General features: G+C 40.3%; 1 protein-coding gene and 1 long non-coding RNA gene across 3 annotated transcripts in view; both read left to right on the plus strand.

The window, feature by feature from the left end:
• The window catches only part of LOC135208728 (solute carrier family 25 member 36-like), a 57,077-nt gene extending 49,666 nt beyond the window's left edge, over nucleotides 1–7,411 (plus strand). For both annotated transcript variants that reach the window (XM_064241222.1, XM_064241223.1), the window contains exons 6-8: nucleotides 274–374; nucleotides 708–897; nucleotides 3,775–7,411. In XM_064241222.1, coding sequence (XP_064097292.1) covers nucleotides 274–374; nucleotides 708–897; nucleotides 3,775–3,844 — 361 coding nt within the window. In that variant the 3' untranslated portion in view covers nucleotides 3,845–7,411. The remainder of the gene's footprint in view (nucleotides 1–273; nucleotides 375–707; nucleotides 898–3,774) is intronic.
• A 2,385-nt stretch (nucleotides 7,412–9,796) lies between these two features.
• Nucleotides 9,797–23,794, plus strand: part of LOC135208731 (uncharacterized) — a 41,194-nt gene continuing 27,196 nt past the window's right edge. Inside the window, exon 1 of the long non-coding RNA XR_010313210.1 lies at nucleotides 9,797–9,892. This is a non-coding gene — a long non-coding RNA (uncharacterized LOC135208731). The remainder of the gene's footprint in view (nucleotides 9,893–23,794) is intronic.

The following is a 23,794-nucleotide window of genomic DNA, read 5'->3' on the forward strand; positions in this document are numbered from 1 at the left end:
TGAGTGTTATTAAGAATTTGGGTAAAAGTTATCAAAAAATCAATGCAGTTGTAGTTTTTGTATTATAGATATTTGAAAATATTTCATGCTAAAATGTATTTTGTTTGTGCCATATCAATGAAATTCTTGACACAGCATTGCTTATCTTTCAAAATGTGAAATTGTACCATACAGCATTGGGTAATTTTAACATCTGGACTAATGAGTAAAATCTGTTTGCAGGTTGTAAGTGTTTCTTGTTCTTAGTCCTAATTTTTTGTTTTTCATTTTTAGGCAAGGCAATCCAAGCAGCAGATCTGCAAGGGACTTCCTTGAATTTATGCTTGCTGGGGCTACATCTAAAACCATTGCTTCTTCCATTTGCTACCCACACGGTTAGTACTCTGTGATTCTTATTAGTTTTCATGCCACATTGTAACCCTCAGCCACGTAAACAGGACTTTAGATCTCTTACAAGTTTCAAAGCATTCAGGTTTGGTGAGGTTGCTGGCTTCATGATTGTAAATTCTTGATCAAACTTAAAACTGCAAAATTATGGGTATCCATCTCTGAAGACCCTAATTCTTGTTAGGTTAAAAGGCTTCATAATGACCTATAATTTACCTAGTTTCCTGTATACAGTATGCTAAGTTTGTACACTGCAGGCTGTAACTTTGATGTGATTGACGTCATACTTGGGAATTTACATGATTGTTTTCCTCCAACAGAAGTTGCAAGGACTCGGTTAAGAGAAGAAGGCTGCAAGTACCGAGGTTTCTGGCAAACCTTAGGCCTAGTTTTGCGTGAAGAAGGGTGGGGGGGCTTGTATAGGGGACTAGCCACCCAACTTGTGAGACAGATTCCCAATACGGCTATCATGATGGCTACCTACGAGGGTGTAGTCTATGTTTTAACAAGGTGGGTGTTTTGTTCCTGCTGTTAATTATTATTGTATTACAGTATTCATCAATATTGTTATTGTATTTCTGTATCATGAGTAGCTTCTTTTGTGTTTCCAGTTGCTCTAAATGTCAACCATATGCTGAAGTTCATTTCTTTAATTGTGAGAATAAAACCACCTTCTTTTCTTTATACCTGTTATTCTGTGTAATGCTAAGTGTATGCTGTTGAGATGTTGTTTCCTCATATGACAAGTTTGTTCTTGGATTGTTACTATATATGTGGAACAACCAATCTCAAAGTATCTACATTTCATTCATATCTAAAATTCATATATTGCCAGTAATATAGGTTCAAGATCTTAGTTGTACAGTTGATCAGTACAAACTGCTTATCAAGATGAAATTTTTTTTCTTTTGTCACCTTTATATGTATGCCAGTTTCTGATGATGTTGCATTGTGTTTAATTTATTATAAAGTAGGCTTTAACAGGACTACTTGCACAGGGAATGCCTGAATGGTTTGTTCTTGAATATGTGAAAATGGAGCAAGTGGAGTGACACCGATGAAAATAGAAGAAAAAAAAAAGGCAGAGAGTATTAGTGTGACATGAGATAAGCTATAAAGAATCTTTGTGTCAGGAGCAGTTTATTGCTAAGGCGTACGGTGGGCAGTACTGCGGGCAGTACTACTTCCCTACAGCTGTATTGCCATTAGGGAAATGCATTACATATGGCCATGGGTATATGATTGGGTTCTGTAAATCTTGAGTAAGCAGCAGTTAGTGAGTTAAAGAAGTGTATTATTTCCTTTGACATAGATCTACCCACCCAGGTGGCCTATATCAACAAGTTGTTGCCTTTACTGTGTTTGAATGCCCTCAGTTTCACTTATAATATTAAACAAATTTTAAATTGTGTTTGATATAAGGCAAATATAAAAGCCAAGATATTTTCATTCTTTTGTACTCTTCATGCTCTGTGTGAGATCCACTTAAGAGTTTAATAGGGGTTACAGTGGACCCATGCGTATTTGCAGCTTCATCTATTCACAGATTTTTATGTGGAACGTTTATGCATATTGTGAAAATTTGCCTTTTTGTGGTGTTTTTTACAGAGAATTATCTTATTGCTGTTCATAATTTTTGTGACATGCATTTTTTGTGATAAAACTATTTTAAAACCCAACTACAGGCGGTCCCTGGCTTACAATGTTCTGAGGTTATGTTACTTTTCAAATACTATGTTCATCTGAAATTTTTTTTTATGAAAAACTCAATAAAAATGGAGCTACATTGTTTGCAGTACACCCAAAGCATAAAAAGTAAGGTATTCTTAGGATTTTTGACAATTTTACGGCTTATGACGCGGCGTAGGAATGGAACCTTTGTCGTAAACCGGGGACTGTCTGCATAAGCATTTTTAGAGGGTTTTTTGGATGTTTGGAAATATTAAAATAGGCAATTATAAGTGTTTTTAGAGGAGTGTCAAATATTTGCAGATTTTAGCAATTCTTGAGGGTTTGTGGTACACATCCCCATTAATACCAGCAGCCGACTTTTTTCAATCAGATGAAATTGAGAGAGAGTATTCAAGTACTTTTTTTTACTGGAGTTGTTGCTTTCGTCATTGTTAAACGTTGAGGAGAGTCTAGATGTATGGTAGAGGAGGCAGTGGATGAAAAAGTTGGCAGGAAATTGATGTTCAAATCATTTTAGGGATTTTAACTGATGACCTGTGATTTGCCAGGCCAATGCTACATGCACCCATTCATAGAGGGAAGTAAAATGGGTGGAACCAGATATGCCACTGCATATACTTTGGAATCAAAGCAGAGATATTGCCCCCACATTTGTACTTAACCACTCCCTGCCCCACCAGCTGTGTGTAGGCATGCTTAATTCGCCCCAAAGACAGTGCAGTGAAGTATATTACTATAAGCATGCAGTCTTATACTACGTATATAGTGCTTCATTACAAACCACCTGTTTGGGACTAGAGCTCCTGACTTATATTTCTTGTCAGGAGGCTTTAAATTTCTGATAAACAACATTTTCTTATTAAGACTTATTTCACTGTAGTCTCTCAACAATAGGTATAATGCTTCAGATTGTGTGCTGTAGTGCAAGGGTCATATGGAAACAGTATTCTACACATTGCTCACCATACCACACAAACAAACAACACAATCTCTTGATTGGAATCATGGAAGATTGTTATTGTGAAGTTGTGATTTTGATATATTAGCCTAAGTAGTGAATAAGTATAGTAGTATAGGCAAAAACCCATACATCAAATGAGGCATCCCCTGCCAGAAGGGCGTAACCCGAAGTTTGGCGGGTTTTAGTTATTGCTGGATATGGGCACCAGAGGCCACTATTAACCACGTGGGTGGAAGTTTTCAGGCAGAAAGTGGCTCTATGTCGATGCTACAAAGGCTTGAAATTATGTATGCCGACCTGTTTCAAATTATAGGGTTAGATCTTGTGTGGGGACCCAGAAGGGTATATGATTGAGCCAATGGGAGACCCAGCTCGGTACACACCCACACGGCAGCCAATCCGCATGCTTTTACACAAAACTCGTATTTCTGGGTTATGCCCTTCTGGCAGGGGATGCATTTTTCTACAATTACATTTAAGTTATCATTACATCACTTTAAACCACATTTACTCAAAATTCATATTCCTGGTATACGACCTTCTGGCAGGGGACACCTCAGTTGGTTGTATACTTGGAATGAATGATTTTACAATGTTTTATCTTTGTTGGTGCATGGTTTGTGATAGTTAGTTAGCTTAAGGGTTTTCCATACGTAAGGGTTTTGATTATATATGAAAAATATGATAATAAGATCGTTGTTTTAAAAGTATTTTTTTTTCTTTTATCTTTGCAGGCATTTCGGTACCCAGAACGAATTCTACGACGATGATGATGATTATGATGATGACATGGATGAGGATTAATTGTTGTCTTTGTACAAGACATATTACTTAGTTGTTCTCAGCTGTCATCCTTAGTCATGTTAAATATATATAGCCTCGTGTCTGTCTCATGGCTAGAGTAGTCATGAAACAAGTTATATAATGCTCATCATTATTTGGTTAGAAAGACTAAACTCAAAAATTGTGCACCATTGATGAAGAGTTTTTGTTTTGAGGAGAGTGTGTGTTGTATTTTGCCGTCAACTTTTCAATTGATATAATCAGTAATTTGCAATTACTTTCGTCATTGGTTTATTGCTCATGTTCCATTCACTGGAATATTAATTTTGGTTGCAGTCCTTTAAGGGTGGATTAGATGTTTTATTGGTTAGTATTTTCTGGATTTGGGAATCCATATCGAGGTGCTTATGCATTGTTCCTAGTAATGACAGTGATCATAGTGATATTTTTGTTTTTGTGATTCAGTTACCTGTGCATGTGCATTCCACAGCTGGAGTAACTGGCACCCATATCGTGTGTACAGTGTGTTTGCGTGTATGTACGTTTGTCATGTTTCTTGGAGTGGGTAGTGCCAGTGTTGGAGTAGAACCCTCCAATTTCTCTTTAATAAAAGGATTCATTGGATCAAAGGGCTCAGTGGTGGGTGTATGCAGGTTTATCACACCTGTTGTCATTCCACGGGCAACAGGCAGGTGTTGGAGAGAATGTAAGGATTCATTTTGATGTGAAGCACTTGGTGTTTAGCATTGCTTGAAGAAGTACTGCTAATCTTCAATGAATGCACTGTTGGTTGTAGCAATATCTCCTAATAATGTAAAGCGAGGGAGAGTATGAAGTCTCAGAGGCTACATGAATTCTCTGAAGCTTTTTTTTTTATTGTATATAGTAATGTTTGTGTAAATACAAAAACTGTAAATCTAGCTCTGTGCCTTTATGTTACGTCTGCTACCTAAGGAAGAAGCTGTGACGATGTATTCTTTCAAGTCTTACAGTCCAAGTTCTGCTGTATCTATTTTAGAATATCATCACTCCAGTTTTCTTTTGTATCTACCACTACTACGCCACAAAATGATGATTCTCTACTGCTACTCTGCCACAAAATGATGGTTCTATTGCAATAGTGAAGTCGTACCAAACATTGATTTCTTGTGGTGTTCCTGTATTATCAGCGGGTTATGCAGCCTTTCAAAGTCAAGAGTATTAGTGAAATTTAAGGCTGACATTGAAGTAAGACTGGTAATTGCAGTACACATAATGTTTTTGACTCTAAAACGTCATCAACTTGCAGCTGGTAACTGTAGTAGAGTGGTTAACACTTTCTGCAGCTCGTTTGATTGGGTACACACTGATGTATACTTGGATGAAGTGATCAGTCATGAAGTAATGAACTAACCACACTATGATAGATATACATCTACAGTCTTCATAGCATCTAGTCTTGCAATCAGTTGTGGCTGTGATCGTGACATTAAGCTTTTGTTTGCATCTAGATAAATGCAGGAAGTTTATATAACTGGAAGCACAATGCCAATCAAGCACAAAAATAAACAGATGAAGGAGGTGTTCATGATGCTATTGTGTCCTTTGTTTTGATTTAGAGATTCTCAGTTTGTCCAGTGTTTTGACAATTTCACTACTTGCGTGGAAGTATTCTGCAAAGCATTTTGAACTTTAGCTTGGAGACAAGACATCTTTTTAGAGTTTTGGCAAAGTTGACTATTCCAAATGAGTAAAATATAAAAAAAAATATAAACTTTCATCACCTTTAGCATATTTAGACTCAGTGTTTGTTTATACAAAGTGTAGTATGCCATATTGGATGACAAACCTTGACGAAGGAAATCTCTTTAATGTAGAAAAACTTCCAAACAACTTTTTTGTCGTTACTGAAACAAATGATATAGCATGTACACACTTATCATACTTAGTTGAATTAGTTGAATGTAATAGGACATGATAGCTGACTTTTGAGGTGAAGTTTGAATCTGCAATAGTCATATACTGAGAAACTCATTTCCCATCAACGAGACTGGGAAACTTCTGTATAGTATTAGTCAAACCTACTGTGCAGTGGTTCATTAAGTTCCAGTTTTTGCTCAACATTACAGGTTTAGTTATGATTCCAAATTAGGGTTAGGTGTTGATATTTATATAGTAGCTTGACCTCAACAGCATTTTCGTGCTGACTCGTAGGGTTTTCCTCTTTTCAGATGTATATGAAATATTGTATATATATAATTTTTGTAAGGTGGGTTTTGTTTCTATGGTAAGGTTTAATGGAAAAGAGCAAGCAGGTATTTTGCAAGTGATTGGCAGCATGTCGGATATCAGGAATTCGTTGTGATTACAAGTAGAAATTCTGATAGGCTACTTTAAGGGAAAGGTCATATTGCTTCTTCAATTTTCAACCAGTTAAAGAGCATTTGCAATTTAGCCCTGGGATCAGAACAGCTTTTATGATAGTAAATAAAAATCTTTATTTTTTGTCAAGTTTTTCAAGAGACTATACGTATTCTGTTTTGTAAATGCTCACTGTGTTTTGTTATTATGAGAGCATAAATTTGATCTGTGATCTAATATCTCTCCTACACAAGCTTCTCACTGAACAGCTCATAGTACTGCACCAGGCTTCTTTATTGTTGCATAGAAAGTTGATTTTGCTGGATGTAGGTACCATATATGGATGTGTTATAATTTGCCAGCTGATACTCAAGTTTCCTGTCTTACCTGCATAGTTGCAGTTAGTTTTTATAAAGTTACTGTAAAAATTTAAGCCGATGATTTGATCTTGAAGGTTTCTGTAAATCTTACTGTGCAGATAACTTTACAAAAATGTCTAATAGATGCATAATTTTCAAGTATGTGTAGTAGTAGTTTTTCAATTCAATTCTATATTTTTTATTATTAATTAGTCCACTGCAGTTCATTGGTACCGCACATGATGCGGCTACTTTCTATGCTTGGAAAGTTGCTTCCTATCGCTTTTTATTTCTTCTTTGCCCTGAACGTCTTCCCGGTGTGGTTTAGGTATAGATAATTATATCTAAAGCCACTGTAGTTTTGCTATCATTTTTAGCAGATTTTATTTTTAATTCACTATTTCTTGAGCTGTGCCAAAAATATGTTTTTCAGCGTAAGAATAAAAAGCACTGCAGTTCTCGTGCACTGAAATGCAATAGCTTTTTCAATTCACCTTAGTCTTACAGCATCAGTGAGAAAGCTTGGTTGTATGGTATTTATTGTTAGGTTATGCACACGATCTGTTTGGTAGGTAATGCCTTTTTTGACGTCCAGAGCTACTTGATACCATCAAAAGGGAATCGCGAAAGATAACAAGAGATCCCATACCAGAAGAAAGAGGTTCACTTTTATTCTTCAGGAATGTAAGGCATAAGCTCAAATGCAAATTGAGCAGCACAAATGTGATGTATAACTGGTAAAATTTCAAACAAAAATGGTACCTGAAATTGGATTATATAAAAACCTTTCTCTGAGCTTTCATGTTATGCATATAGCTTTGTAAATAGATGTTTATATATTTGTTGAAATGTAGCTTTTAAAGCCAATAAAGATATGTAATTACGATTATGTTGAAGTATTATTTGAACCTTGTAGCACTTAAATTTTAACTATTAATTATTGAATTTGTTTGTTTTTTAATAACAATCTGTCAGTATTTCCTGTTACCTTCTGTTACTTCTTTCAAATGGAGACCACATTCTGTGGAGTAAAAGCACCATACAAACAAACAAACATTCTTTGGAAGCTTGAATTTCAAGTAGCAATGGTCGCTGTGGTTTTGATCCTTATAGAGCTCATCTATGGTGAATTAAAAGCATCTGATAAACTACTTGTATAAAGAATGGAATCAAGGTATTATGTAAAATATGGGACATCAATTATTGTCAATGATGCATGAACTAACTACTGAAAGCTAAATGTAGAACAACTTGCAATGCAGCAAAGGTCTAAGTTCAGTATCCTACCACAACGGTACTGTAGTAGAGAAAAATGACGTTCATGATACGTACACTGTGCAGAATTAAGGCTGCCATCGAGATCGAGAATAAGAAAAACAACAATGGTCATAAAGCGTACATATTTAAATGCTTGAAGAATAGAAATTTTCTTTTTTTAAGAAATACCATTACCCATTTTTTGAAATTCAAAAGTTTAATGTTTTATGATACACACTACAAAACTACAACGATTGTACTAGAGGCCATCTATTAGTGTATGTAGAGAATGTACTCAGACGTTTCTGGACGTCCACAAGTTTGTAAAAATATTTCAACAAAGTGTTTCAAGATCATTAACCCTACGAGCAGTTAGCACCGTTACAAGTCTGTTAGCGAGTTGCATTTGGAAATGCATTGTCTACAAAATTATGTATTTACAGACCAGAAATATACCACATGACTTTCTCTTCCTTTCGAGGTACGTAATTTTGAGATATGAATCTTTTTCCCTTTTTCAGCGGCATTTGTTAATCTTTTGAACTCATAACCACTTGAAGTTGAGGGAGCTAATTTTGTCAGGACATTTGTCAAAGAAATCTCTTGACTGCTTCAAAGCATTTTTAAAGTTTCTATTAATAAAATCGTTGACGTGTCCTTTCAAAAATTATGATTACCGGTGTGTCATGCGTCACACCTCATTGTTCATAGCTCAAGATGATGCTGAATGTATTAAAAAAGGATTATGTATATATATATATATATATATATATATATTAGATTATATATATAGTATATATATATATATATAATATATATATATATATATATATATATATATATATATATATATTATATAATATAATATACACACACACAATCACATCATATTATATATTAATATATATATATTAATATATTTTTCATATATCTTAACCGAAGGGGAATATCTCGATAATAGATTTGCCTGGACCAGGGCGCGAACCTATGGGATCCTTTCAAACCCAGGAACGTCAGTGAAGCGTTACCTACTACACCACCGCGAGATATTTGTATATGAATTCGGAAATGTGTATGACTTATATATATATATATTATATATATATATATATATATATATATATACCGAAAAATCGAATGATCGCATAGTATTGCATTAGTTGTATAGTAAGGACTATTCCTAGAATTAAACTTCATTATAAACAGGCAAGAGTTAGACAAAATGTCATACATTTCCTATTGTTGCTGTTTGCCAAAAACTGCTAAATCACGTCTTACATAATGCTCAGTTGAACTGTATCGTTTCCGTGCATCAGCGACAAAATGTTTATAAAAATTTCTGTTTGCAACAGAAAACCGTACTTTAAATTTTAAAACTATATGTAGGCATTTAAAGAAATATTAATAAACTGTATCATACATAGCTGATAAAACGTCTCGAAAAATAAATAAATAAACAAATTAATACCGAAGTCAACTTTTGAGAAGTATCGGACATCGCCTTAATACCTTGCATGGACGGATCGCTTTAGGCTTATGCAGTGCTGTTCGCGATTTTCGGATAGTGCCGATTTTGCGTTCCCGCTCGATACCGGACGAGTTTGGTTGGTGTGTGTGTGTGTGTGTGTGTGTTTTGGTTGGTGTGTGTGTGTGTGTGTGTTTGGTTTTGTTTGTTGTTTGGTTGTCTCTAATATTCTTCATGTTGTTTGTGCGAATTTTAAAATCAATTTTGTTTGCTTGCTTGCTGTTGAAGATAAAAAGTCCATGTGCCATTTCTATTAGTGTTTTAGCACCGGTGGATCTTTAAAGGGCGTGCGCGTACTTCATGAATATGCTTTTCGAAAAATCGAAGATAAAACGAAACAATATTCTTAATATTTTTAAACAGATTTGTCTCAAAGGTACAGAACATATAGTAGCTGGTATTAAATCTGTTATTCAAATAACAAAATAAAAGCATGAACGGAGAGATATTCAATGGAATAAAGAAAAATGGATTAGAAAGAACATTTGGGAACAAATGGGGTGCCGTTGTATAGGCATTCCCCTATCATTGCTAAGAATAATACTACTCCGCCTTTCAAAATGAAGGCTGCTACTCATTTAAGTTCAAGTTAGTATCGAATGTAAACAAATTCAGCGTAGGCTAACTGGCGCATAAATTATTCATATTTTTGTTTTAAGATAAAGTCGGGCAGTTATTTTACTATGAATGAAATACGGGTATAGCTATCTAGGGTACCTATCCGCGGCGCCCCAGACTAGTATGGCAGTTGCGATTTTTCTATGCAGTTTTACCTACTGAACAAGAATTAAAAGAAATATTTATTCGGACGGCTGTAATTAACCTACAGGGGCCATTACTAAACACGGCGAAATACATTGGACGCCCCAATCCCTAGTGGATGTCGTATCCGCGGTTAGCTACGTTTCTTGCAGGGTACTAGGTACCTAGGCCAGGTAGGCTAGTAATTCAGATTCTAAAGAATTACTATACCTAGGTAGCTACCTAGGGTAGATCACCACGGCAGGCCAACCAGGCCACCTACATTCAACGCTTGCCACCCTCCGAAAAAGTACATTATAACGCGTCCTGACACCCGAGATGGGCATCAGTCGCGACTTGTTGTTGGTGAGAAACGGAGCTAAAGACCTCTACTCTCCTTTCGAAGTAAGTATTTTCTCCAAAGTTAGAAATTAAGGCCAAATTTTAAGATTTAAACAGAGGGTACTGAAAATGGCGCCCACGGCAGTGGAAATCTCACCAAAACGCGTTCAACATTTTTACTTACAACTCGAGGTATTTAGAAGATTGACGCCATCTCGATGTTTACGGAGTAGCTTGTGTCAATAAACTAACCATTTCCTGTGATAAATCCGCACACCACTTGTGCCCACAGACGCTGGAGCACTTTCATCACAACAATCGAAACACGATTTCTCACCAACAAACAAGCCAGGAGTAAACAGCTGTTTTGGTAGAAGATGACGAGAAGCGTGCTCTTAGCTAATTTTTAAATAAGTAGTAAAACATCAATATTTTACATATTTATGATGATTAATTTGAAAATATTCGTTATTGAAAAAGTAACTCGACTCTGACTCAAATTTAAGTAATTATTTTTCTGAATTAGAACGTTCTTTTAAGTTCTGTATTATGACGTCACGACATCTTGACTTTCGTACCTATTGTAAATAATTGCTATGCTCAACTGTCATTGCAGAACAGTTTACCAGTTATTCATGCAGATTGTTATCAGCTATACATGTAATTGTTATAATCGTAATGCGCATATATATCTTTATTATTTACTTTTTGGATATATGAAGATGTTTTACTGCTGGATTATCGCCGTAGTGTGACGCAATCGTTTTCGGTCCATGGGCCTTTGTCTGTTTTCGCACCATAAGAAAGTATGGGGCCGAATTTGCAATGACCAGAAAGTCGTTAAAAGAGGAAAGTTAGCATTGAGGGGCATATGTTTTGACTGAGAAAAATACAAATTTATTCAATAGCTAGCTTGTAAAAAATACTTGGTTATAAAAACTTGATTGACAACTAAGCAGCATGTCTACTATGGGTTTCAGAGACAGTGCAAGCACGTTTTTGGGCAATACCTATTTCTGTAACGAACACTCGTAACAGAACGAGATTTTGCTATAGTGCATTACACCCAGTGCCGTAATTTATAAGGGTATCGTGAATCACTAATCGTAAAGAATAACGACACTTGTCCTTGTACCAAGAGACAAAAACTCCATTATGCAGAAATGGATACGAACACGCGTATAAAGCTCCACCTACCCTCTCCCCCCCCCTCCCCCGCCACCCCTTTCCTTCGTTCCTTCGCCTTCCTTTCTCTCTCTCTCTCTCTCTCTCTCTCTCTCTCTCTCTCTGTTGCAATTCGGTATGTGTTGACCCTCCAAACTGGGTATAAGACTACACACAAAATGTTGAAATTGGTGAAATTAGGCTATGTATTGGAAGTATATATACATAAATATTAAAGCAATTTTATCATTATTGCATTACTATGACAACTAGAATTCATGGAAACAGTTTATAATAATGAAACGGCGTATGTGTGAAGCCTCCACTAATGTGGCAACGATGATTTTGCCATTCTTAGCATGCCAACATTAAAGCATGCAAACATTAAAGGTTACATTTATTTCTGGCATACGATTATTAAAGAAATTCAAAATACTAATAAAGACTGAAATCAATGAAAAGTGCTAGCAAAAATAAAAAAGCAAAAAAAAAAAAAATTTATATAATTCACTTATCCGTAGTTGTTCCTCTATGGTTTTCGGCAGCCAGATGTACGAAAATGTTAGAAACATTTGATTGTATCTACTTTAGAAATATCTGTAATTTTTCGGGGTAATTTGGTTGCAAAAAAGGGATACTATACATGAATTAACTTAAAAATTTTAAATAACAAAGTAAATTTGAACTAAATAACGAGTAAAGTAAACAATTTAGGGAATAAAACTTTTCAGTTTCGTCGTCTGCTGTTCGTAACTGTGTTTGTGGCGTGCGCTTAGGAACCAGGAACAGCAACTGGTTTAAAGTGCAATGTGGAGTGAACTGAGACCAAAATGTGTATAATAACAATCAAATAAGCACTGTGGAGTTTCAGTTGTGATGGCAGTAAGGATAAAAACCACCGATTACAAGGTAAGAATGAATTCAGTTCAAACCATGACCCCAGGGCAAAAAAAAGGGAATTTAAAAAGTTCACAACTTTCAGTAATATAGGCAACAAAATGTTGTTTTATTGTGCTGATTACAACTGGAATCTTGAGTAAGATCAATAAACGTTACATACATACGCTAACATTATTCAAATGATTGCTGGGAAGGCTGGGAAAGATGATTTTCATCACTGATCAAAACCTGTACATCCCACGGTAGCTGCCATATTGGATTTCAAAACTCCCATGAAAACATATTTTACGAAAAGCGTCACATGCTTATTTTAGTTAGTATGGGGCTTTCATATATCACATTATGTTGATGAAACTTCAATCTTTTGAATGGTATGCTTGGAGTTGTAATTGTATTCTTGTTTCACCATTTAAATATCGAGTGAATAAGACCTGAAAACCGTGATAAGGGTTGGTAGTCGCTGGTTTTTCCCCCTAGGTTGGTTAATGCAGGACACATTTTGATATCCCGCTCAAAATACCAACACGAAACTTGCCTAGTAGGCTTTTAGGTATTAGGTAGGTAAGTAGTTAGGTAGGTTTACCTAGGTATGTCTGTCTGTCGAATTTTGCCTACCTACCTACGTAGCTATTGTTGTTCTTTATACGTAGGCGTATGGATGTTAAGGGTGACAGGTCTTGTGTAGAATGACGGTGGTACGTTCTGGACGAAAACAAACCTCACTCATGCCACATAGGTTAGGGGGAGACACCGCTTTGTATCTATCGTCATCATGTGGATCAGCCTTATTCACTTGATAGTATTTAATTGGTGAAACAAGAATACAAAGACATCTCTAAGCATACCATTCAAAAGATTGAAGTATCGTCAACATAGTGTGATATATGAAAGCGCCATACGAACTACAATCGGCATGTGAGGTCTGTAAAATATGTTTTCAAGGCAGTTTTTAAATCCAACATGGTGTCCACTGACTGAGGTGCCGTTCGTTACCGCCAAGGATCCAACATCTTTCCCAGCCTTCCCAGCACTTATTTGAACAATGTTAGCATAGGGTAAACAACCGAGTCGACTGGCCAACTCGCCGACTACCGCGTTATGGGCCACCCTCCGAAAAAGTACTTTAACATGTCCTGACACCGGAGATGGTCATCAGTCATGAGTTGTTGGTGGTGATAACAGGAGCTCAAGACCTCTACTCTCCTTTCGAAGTAAGTATTTTCTCCAAAGTTAGAAATTAAGGCCATATTTTAAGATTTAAACAGAGGGTAATGAAAAGTGTGGCAGTGCACACTATCCCAAAACGCTTTCGAAATTTTTACTTACGATTAAAAAAGTTTAGAAGATTGACGCCATCTCGATGTTTGCGGAGTCGCTTGTGTCAACAAACTTCCCATATTTCCTGTGATAAATCTGCACACCACTTGTACCCATAGACGCTGGGGCACTTTCATCACAACAATCGTAAACCCTACCTCTAACCAGTACTTATCTAAGAGAAGTACGACATTCTTTGTGGTGTTTTTGCGCTCTTCAATTGTTTATTAGTGTTGTCAATTGGTATGTGTTTACCCTCCAAACTGGGTATAAGACTTACACAAAACCGGGGAAATAAGTCAAATTAGCGTATCTATTTGTAGTATATATACATATTACAGCAATTTTATCATTACTGCATTACTATGACAACTAGAATTCATGGAAACAGTTTGTATATGCATCGGCGTATGTGTGAAGTTCCACTAGATTGGCAACGATGAGTCTTTTTGCTGTCGTCTGCTCGTACTTCAGAAATATCTGTAATTTTTCTAGGTTAATTTGGTTGCAAAAAAGGGATACTAATAGACATGAATTAAATAAACATTTTGAAGTAACAAAGTAAAGTTAAACTAGATAATGAGTAAAGTAAACAATTAAGGGAATAAAGCTGTGCACCTCATAAACAGTGTAGTCGTATGCTGCTCATAACTGTGTTTGTGGATTGAGTGCTTAGGAACCAGGAACAGCAACATGGTTCAAGTGGAATTTGAAGTAAATTAAGACCAAAATGTGTATAATTACAATCAAGTAAGCACTGTGGAGTTTCAGTTGTGATGGCAGTAAGGATAAAACCACCGATTACAAGGTGAAAATGAATTCAGTTCAAACTAGACCCCGGGAATAAAAAGTTTCATACTTTCACTAATATAGGCAACAAAATGTTGTTTTATTGTGCTGATTACAACTGCAATCTTGAGTAAGATCAATAAATGTTACATATACATATATGCTAACATTGTTCAAATGAGTGCTGGGAAGGTTGGGAAAGATTGTGGATTGTCTGTGGTTAGAACGGCAAGCCACACGATTGCTACCATATTGGATTTCAAAACTGCCTTGAAAACATATTTTACGAAGAGCTCACATGCTTATTTTAGTTCGTATGGGGCTTTCATATATCACATTATGTTGATGAAACTTCAATCTTTTGAATGGTATGCTTAAAGTTGTAATTGTATTCTTGTTTCACCAATTAAACATCGAGTGAATAAGGTCTGGCCAGCGCGACGACGATGGATCGTCTGTGGTTGTTTACCCTATATAATATGTAACGTTTATTGATCTTACTCAAGATTGCAGTTGTAATCATCACAATAAAACAACATTTTTGTTACCTTTATCAGTGAAAGTATGAAACTTCTTATTCCCAGGGTCATGTTTTGAACTGAAATTCATTTTTACCATAATCAGTGGTTTTATCCATACTGCCATCACAACTCAAACTCCACCGTGCTTATTTGATTGTAATTATACATGTTTTGGTCTTAATTCACTCCAAACTGCACTTGAACTACGTTGCAGTTCCTGGTTCCTAAGCGCTCACTCCATAAACACAGTTGCGGGCAGCACACAACTACAGGGTTTATGAGGTGCAAAGCTTTATTCCCTTAATTGTTTACTTTACTCATTATTTGGTTTAGCTTTACTTTGTTACTTCAAAATGTTAATTTAATTCATGTCTATTATCCCTTTTTTGCAACCAAATTAACCTAGAAAAATTACAGTTATTTCTAAAGTAGATACGAGCAGACAATGGCAAAATGTCATCGTTGCCAATTTAGTGGAGCTTCACACATACCCCGATGCATTTACAAACTGTTTCCACGAATTCTAGTTTTTGTACATGCAACTTCCCCGGCAGATATATACTTAGCTATAGTCTCTGACGTCCCGACAGAATTCAAAACTCGCGGCACACGCGACAGGTAGGTCAGGTGACCAGCCCACTCCCGCCTCGTGTGGCGGAATAGGAACCATTCCGTTTCCTAACCATTTTTAATTTTTCTGTCGCCGGTAGCACAATTTCATCGTTGTTGGTACCTCCTGCATTGGAATTCTTTTCTCGTTGGCCGAGGATTATCTATCTGTCTTTTGGTGATGTACTTTGATCTTTGGTTTTTGGCATACGCTTATCGTGGACTGTTTTTTGGATTTGGAATTGGATTCTCTTTAAAATGTCTGACGTGGCACCTGTATTTAGGGTGTGTGCGAAAGAGGTATGTAAGGTGAGGCTACCGAAAGCTTCGGTGGATCCTCACACAGTTTGTAAATATGTAGGGGGAATGATTGTTCTGAGACTAACACCTGTCTGGAATGTGAGAGCTTAACGGAAGTGGAATGGAAGACCTTGGCTTCTTATGTAAGGAAACTTGAGAAAGATAGGGTTAGGAGGGCTTCCATCAGAAGCTCAAGTAGATCCTGCTCTAATGAACAGGAAGTAGCTCCTAACTTTCATAGTATTTCTCCATGCTCATAGTTTGGCTTCAGCCCCTTCCCCCAGTAGCGAACCTGTAGATGCGTCTACGGAAATGGCTGCAATGAGAGCCTCAATAATCAGCTTGAAAACGCAACTGCAAGCGATGAAGGAGACAGGTAAGCGCAGTGATGTGTGCAGTGATTTGTGCAGTGTCCCCCCAGTGAAGTGGGGGGGAGGGGCGTCTGAACCGACTCCGCATTGCTCCTAGGCCTAGACCTCTTTCAGACTCCCCATGACCCAAGGGAGGAGGAATGTCGAAAGCCGCAAGGGGGATGTAGAGTATTCCCAACGGTCAGGCGTCCCTTCGGCAGATCCTGTAGCCGCTTCCCAGGCTGCCGGGAAGGATAGCTACTGCAAAGCGTCCTGAGGAAGTGCTTTTCGGACTCAGACTCTTCGTCTCCCAGAAGGGGATGGAGTTCTTCCGCTAAGTCGCGTCCTCTTAAGAGATCCTGGAAGACGCCAAATAGCGAAGCGTTACGTTCCAGTCCGGAGCCTTTTCCGGATTATTCGCCTGCTCGTAAGAAGAGAGCCATGAGAACTCCTGACTCGTCTCCGGAAGACTTATCACACAAGACAAAGGAAGTCTTGGTAGGACTCCAACAGCAGTTGTCTGCCTTAGTGGGAGTTCTTTCTGAAGGCTCTTCTAGGAAGAAAGACATTTCTCTTCCCATCAAGAGTTCCGTTAGGAGAGATTCAGAGAGTAAGCGTCCTGGCGTTAGCAGACGCTCCTCGCCTGAAAGGTTTTCGTCCCCAGCGAGACCTTCTTCAGTCGTATATGACAAAAATCGGAAACGCCCTACGAGCAAGAGTTCTCCCAGGAGTTTGGCTAGAGAAGAGTTTGCCTCCCATGGCAAGCATCAGGAGCCTGATTCGCGAATTTCTCGTGAGAGAATTCGTTCGACTAAGAGCTCCGGGAGAGAAGAGAGTCCCTCTCTATTTAGAGCTCCGCTAGAAGAAAGGAGCGCTCGTTCGTCCTCGAGACATTTTCCGAAGGACGCAAGAGTTTCGCCGAATAGGCCCCGAAGATTGGACAAGTTTTTCTTCTCCTCCTAGGAGGAGTAGGAGAGATTCTAGCTCCTCTCCGGAAAGACGCAAAGGGAAAAGGAGTTATTCGCCTGCTAGACGCAGTCAACAGGACGCAAACGTCTCCCCTCATGGACGACGGGAACAAAGGGTTCTCCTTTCTCCTCGCAGGCGCATTTCGCCTTCTAGGCGTCCTCATCAGGACGCAAATGCCTCTCCTTCTTGGACCAGGCAGCCTCACCAGGACGCAAGCGCCTCGCCTTCTTGGCCTAGGCGCTCTCACCAGGACGCAAACGCGTCTCCTTCTTGGCGCCAGGAACAGGATGTTTCTACTTTCGCCTAGCAGGCGCTAGGCGTTCTTCGCCTCACAGGCGCCTGATTCAGGACGCAAGCGCCTCTCCTAGCTAGCAACGCAAGGAGCAGATCAGAAGCCCGAGTATAGGGAAACTCCAGGACTCGTACAGGAAGGATGATAGGAGTAAGGGAGAAAGGAAAAGGACTTCCTTCAAAGGATCGGTCTCCTGTTGAGGAAAAGCCCTCTTCTCCTGCATCACTTTTGGAAGAATAGTATCGGATGAAGAGATAGCCAAGATGCAGGGAGTTTCAGACTATAAGAGACTTGCTTCTCTGTTGCTGCAGGTGTTTGGAGACTCACTACGCCAGTCGGATCCCCCTTCGCCAGGATCGTTATTATCCAGTACGAAAATGTCGAAGGCATCCTCATTCGTTAAGATGACCCTACTCTTTTCTCTATGAGAAAGTCTCTGAAGAGTCTCGAGAACTGGCTCAGGCTAAGAAGGAAGTGGGTAAGACAGTATTTTCTTGTCCTCCCTCGGAAGTGACAGGGAAACCAGGGATGTGGTATGATACCAAGGAGCCAATGGGCCTGGGTCTCCCTTCGTCCTCTGATGCGGATTTTTCCGCTCTTGTAGATGCGTCTAGAAGACGCCTCTCTACACTCGGCAAAAGCCTCTTGGGGAATGTGTGAGGTGGATCATCTCATCAAGGGCCTCTCTAAGACTCTCGAAGGTCTTTAACTTCATGGGAACTGGGCCTTGGGAGCTTTAGCCAAGAAGTCGCAGAACCAGACTTTTTCGTTTCCATGGAAGAGTTGGCAGTGTTTTAACCTGCCTAGACAAGGCGGTTATGGATGGCTCAAATGAAGTGGCATCCCTTTTTGGATCCTGTATTTTGAAGAAGAGGGCAGTGTTTAGCTCCTTCTTAATGAAATCTGTTTCTCCTCTGCAGAGATCCTCCCTTTTATACGCGCCTCTCTAGTCACCTGTTTTCCTCAGGACATAGTGAGGGACATTTCCAAGACGCTTTCAGAAAAGGCCACACAGGACCTGCTGGCCCAGTCAGTGAAGAGGCTAAAGCCTGCTGTGCCGCTGGCGAAAAAGGAGAAAGTTCCTTCCAGCAGCCCTTTCGAGGAAGGTCTGCATCAAGAGCTTCTCTTAGAAGTAGACGACCGGAGAAAGAGAGGGAAGGTCTTCTCGAAGGCCGTTCGTCAAAACCCAGTGAGACGGGGTCCTCCAGATAAAAGTGGGTGCCAGGCTTCTAGAATTTACGACAAACTTGGGCACAGAAAGGTGCCGATGCCTGGTCCCTATCCATCCTAAAGAAAGGATATTTAATCCCCTTCAGGGAAAAACCTCCCTTAACGACAACTCCAAGGGAGTTAACAGCAAATTACAAGGAATCTGTCAAGAAACAAGCCCTTCTACATCTCGTGGAGCAGATGCTTTACAAGGAAGCCATAGAGGAAGTAAGAGATCTCTCTTCCCAGGGGTTTTACAATCGCCTGTTCTTAGTTCCGAAGAGCTCAGGAGGTTGGAGGCCAGTTCTGGACGTGAGCGCCCTGAACGTGTTCGTAGCAAAGAGGAAGTTCACAATGGAGACGACAGCCTCAGTGTTAGCAGCCTGCGTCCAGGGGACTGGATGGTATCCCTGGACCTGCAGGATGCTTATTTCCATGTACCAATACACCCGTCGTCCAGGAATACCTCAGATTTATGGCTCAAGGAAGAGTTTTTCAATTTCGGGCCCTATGCTTCGGACTATCAACAGCCCCCCAAGTATTCACGGGACTAATGAAAAAATGTGGCTCACTGGCTTCACCTCGAAGGGATTCGGATATCCTTGTATCTAGACGACTGGCTGATACGAGCACAGTCGCGAGTCAGATGTCTGGAGGACTTAAAACTGACACTGGAGTTAACACAGTCCTTGGGACTGTTGGTAAACCTCGAGAAATCCCAGATGATTGCCCAGCAGAACATTGTTTATCTGGGGATTCGGATGGATTCTCGGGGTTTTCAGGTGTTTCCATCACAGGAAAGACAGAACCGCTGCTTGGGAAGTCGCAACCTTCCTAGAGAAACGAACAATGTTCCGCGAGGGAATGGATTGTCTTCTGGGGACCCTTTCCTCGTTGAACAGTTTTGTTTCAATTTCTAGAAGGCTTCACCTAAGGCCGTTACAGTTCTATCTAAGAGAACGTTGGGATCAGAAATCTCAAAATCTGTCCGATTCCTTCCAGATCACGAAGGAGATAAAAGGAGGACCTGCGTTGGTGGATGAATCCGTCCAGGATCAGCGAAGGAGTATCCCTTCACGTTCCGAACCCTCGGCTAGTGTTGTACTCCGACGCCTCAGATGCGGGGTGGGGAGCCACTCTAGGGACGAGAGAAGTGTCAGGCACCTGGAGGGGAGAACAGGTGTCCTGGCACATCAATATGAAAGAATTAGCAGCGATTCACCTGTCCCTCATACACTTCGAGGCTCAGATCGCAGGTTCGGTCCTGCAGATCAATTCGGACAACCCAACACAGCCCTAGCTTATATCAAGAAGCAAGGAGGGACGCACTCGTTCTCCCTTTACAGGAAAGCAAGGGAAACACTGCTTTGGGCAGAAGAGAGAAGAATCACTCTCCGGACAAGATTCATCCAAGGGGACAAAAGTACGAGCCGACCTTCTGAGCAGGAGAGACCAAGTACTGCCTACAGAATGGACGTTGCATCAGGAAGTATGCAACAGACTATGGAACCTCTGGGGAGATCAAATATAGATCTTTTTGCCACTCATTGGAACAACAGGCTGGAAAGTTACTGCTCCCCGATCGCCGCACCCAAAGGGCGATTGCGGTGGGACTCCCTTTCCTCGATTGGGCCGGATAGACGGGTATGCTTTTCCTCTGTTCAAAATATTATCGGAAGTGGTAAGGAAGTTTGCAGCAGCAGGAGGGAAGCCAAACTGACCCTCATAGCCCCCGTTTCTGGCCTTCACAAAACTGGTACACAGAGGTACTGGGATGGATGGTAGACTTTCCGAGATCTCTCCCAAAGGGAGCGATCTTCTCAGACAACCCCACTTCGACAGGTATCACAAAAACCTACCCGCTCTCGCTCTGACTGCCTTCAGACTATCGAAGGACTGTCAGAACGAGAGGCTTTTCTCGAGAAGTTGCGAAAGCTATCGCAAGAGCGAGAAGACCATCTACTATTCGAGTCTACCAGTCGAAGTGGGATGTGTTTCGCAGATGGTGTAGAGCTCAGAAGATATCCTCTTCCAGTACCTCTGTGACAGAATATAGCCGATTTCCTCCTGTATTTGAAGGAGAAATGTAATTTAGTAGTCTCTACAATTAAGGGCTATAAGAGTATGCTATCTTCAGTCTTCAGGCATAGAGGCCTTAACATTGGGGAAGACAAAGATTTGCATGACCTGATAAGATCCTTCGAGACGTCAAAGAACAGAGGGATTAGAGCACCTAATTGGAACTTAGATGTGGTCCTAAGTACTTAATGACCTCAAAATTCGAACCTCCCTGTAAGGCTACGTTCAGAGACCTGACAAGGAAGTCTTTATTATTGGTCGCGCTGGCTTCAGCGAAAAGAGTAAGCGAGCTACAAGCCTTAGAACATAATGTTGGCTTTAGGAACGACTCGGCGTTCTGTTCCTTCAAACCAATGTTTTTGGCGAAGAATGAGAACCCTTCGAAACCTTTGGCCCCCGAACATTCGAAGTAAAAGGACTTTCTTCGCTTGTAGGAACAGAGCTAGAAAGGGCTCTGTGCCCAGTGAGAAGCCTTAAGTTCTACATAGAAAGGAAGAAACGAACTACAGGGGAGTAAGGAAAGTTTATGGTGCTCAGTGAGAGATCCCAGAAGGCAGATCTCTAAAAATGCTCAGGCGTTCTTCATCAGAGACGTAATCAAGGAAGCCCATTTACAGTGTAAAGAAGAACAACTGGACCTCCTTAGAGTTAAAGCTCACGAGGTAAGAGCAGTCGCTACCTCTTTGGCATTCCACAAGAACTTTGTATACAGACTCTAGTGGAGTCGACCTTTTGGAGATGCAATTCGGTCTTTTGCAGCTCATTACTTGAGAGACATTCAAGTGACGTACGACAAGTGCTTTACTCTAGGAGCGTACGTATCTGCGGATTCGTTGCTGGGACAGGGAGCTGAAACCCAATCCTTTTTAGTTTTATTAGTTTAGGGTTTTTATGGTGTTTGTGCATTTTTTGGTCGATTGAAAGAGGGTGCAGGAGTTGACCCCTTTCAAATCGTAGTGCTAACATGTAGTGTGGTCAGGTGATCGGGATTGGTCGTTATGCTCCTTGTGTTGTCTTAAATACCTAAAGCTCTATCATGTAAGAGGGTTAGCCCCCGTTGGTATGATACAGGGTCAAGTTCTGCATGTAAGTGGGTCAGCCCCATTGGTACGATCCTAGAAAAAGGCTCTACCATGTAAGCGTGTAAGCCCCCATTGGTATGATCCGAAAGGGTTATCAGTCGCAGGTCTCATCCTCTCTGTAACTCTGATGGCAAGCAGATCAATAGACAGATCAATGAAGTCTTCTTCCATATCAGGTAGGAACCAAGGTGTTTTTTGTGGTAATATACCTACAACGTATGTTGTTTCCCTGTTTTTATATTCAAAAAAAATAATTAGTATGTAACTGTCTCTTGCCCTCCACCAAGGGTGTCAATCAGCTAAGTATATATCTGCCGGGGAAGTTGCATGTACAAAAATGATATTTCTGGGCTCAGCTCGTGTCGGCCTATGAAAGTAATCCTTAACATCATTCTTTCTAGGTAAAATTATCCTAAAAATTACCAGAGAAAAACAAAATTAAGAAAATGTCAGTAAAACTGACTCGCTCACTCTTAAAAAGAAGTGTCGGTATAAAATAGGGGCGAGTGTGGAACACTACCACGAGACAAACACAATTAGAAACTTCCCTCTCAGAATCCCCCCAAGAGAGCCGATACCAACGGGCGATGCAGCCTACTACTACTACTAGAGGACGCCACGGACAGCAGCGCCCCTAGCGGACATCCTTAAAATTTTTAGCATCAGAGACTAGTCGCATTTTCTGTGCTCTTGTTTTTTCGTGAGATTTTACTACTTTGGAACCATGGAACGCTCTGCTATCGCCACGGCTAAGTTAAGTAACTCAAAAGTAACCTTTTATTTTACGGTAATTTTATCTTCCGGGTACCAGTATTTTTCCCTTTTATAGGCCAAATTACGGCCGTTCCTCGGTTGTCTCGTGGCGGCCATGCGCCTCGTAAGAATTCCCGGTCCTCCATACTGGGACTTCTTATGCTTATGGGCTACTTTTTTCACATTCATTGTTTACACGAGTTTAGCTAGTCAGCCCTCCTACCATTCTCTTAGCTTGGTATTTAGGGCTATTATTATTTTTATTCGGCCCAGCATCCCGGCTCTTGCTCTACATCGGCTTTCGCTGGCTCCGAGTAGGCTTCTGTTTTTCGGAACAGTCTGCCTCCTCCTGGGCTTCTTTCTCTTTTACTAACAGTGTCTCTTCCCCCTTTTCAATTATGGTTTTATTTAGGGTGTTAGGCTAGCCTAGGTGCTTGTTCCACATGTTGGTACAGCTTGGTTCACGTGGCCCTACCACGGTTGTGTGCTGTGGCCTAGGCACTCGCGTCACGTGGACCATAGCACCTTACCCTGCCCTCCCTCCCTCTCTGAGGTAGGGAGGAGCTGGGGGACCTTGGTTGTCATAACAACTATCGCCTTCTCTCACACTCTCGGAGGTACGGGGGGTCCCCCCGCAGCGGGGGGTGGGGGTAAAGGGCGACCACTATGAGGTTCCGGATCTCCAGACGGGTAGTTGGTGAGGTGGGGAGGAGTAGGCCATCCCTCCCCCTTTCCTCGCTCCCGCCGTGTTCGCCGGGACCTCCATCCCCCCTCCCCTTTTCTCAGCCACCTCCCTTACGATACGAAAGGAGCCTTCCGTCGCAGCCGGGGCCCCTTTGGTTATAGTATATTGGCTCCGCTAGTGGGCAGGGTGGGTGCATGAATGGTCGATTGCTGGCCTACTATATCCTTATATCTCTCCCCCGCTACCGGAAGGGAGCTTAACCTTACCTACGCACTCTTCTAGTAGACGGGTGGAGAGGGGTTGCTTTTATGTTATTATTTTGCTACTTTAAGGATATACCCTATTATAAGATATTTTACAAGGAATGTGTATTATTATTTTCATTTTA

The sequence above is a fragment of the Macrobrachium nipponense genome, chromosome 35 (assembly GCF_015104395.2).
Source record: "Macrobrachium nipponense isolate FS-2020 chromosome 35, ASM1510439v2, whole genome shotgun sequence".
Classification (NCBI taxonomy): Eukaryota; Metazoa; Arthropoda; class Malacostraca; order Decapoda; family Palaemonidae; genus Macrobrachium; species Macrobrachium nipponense.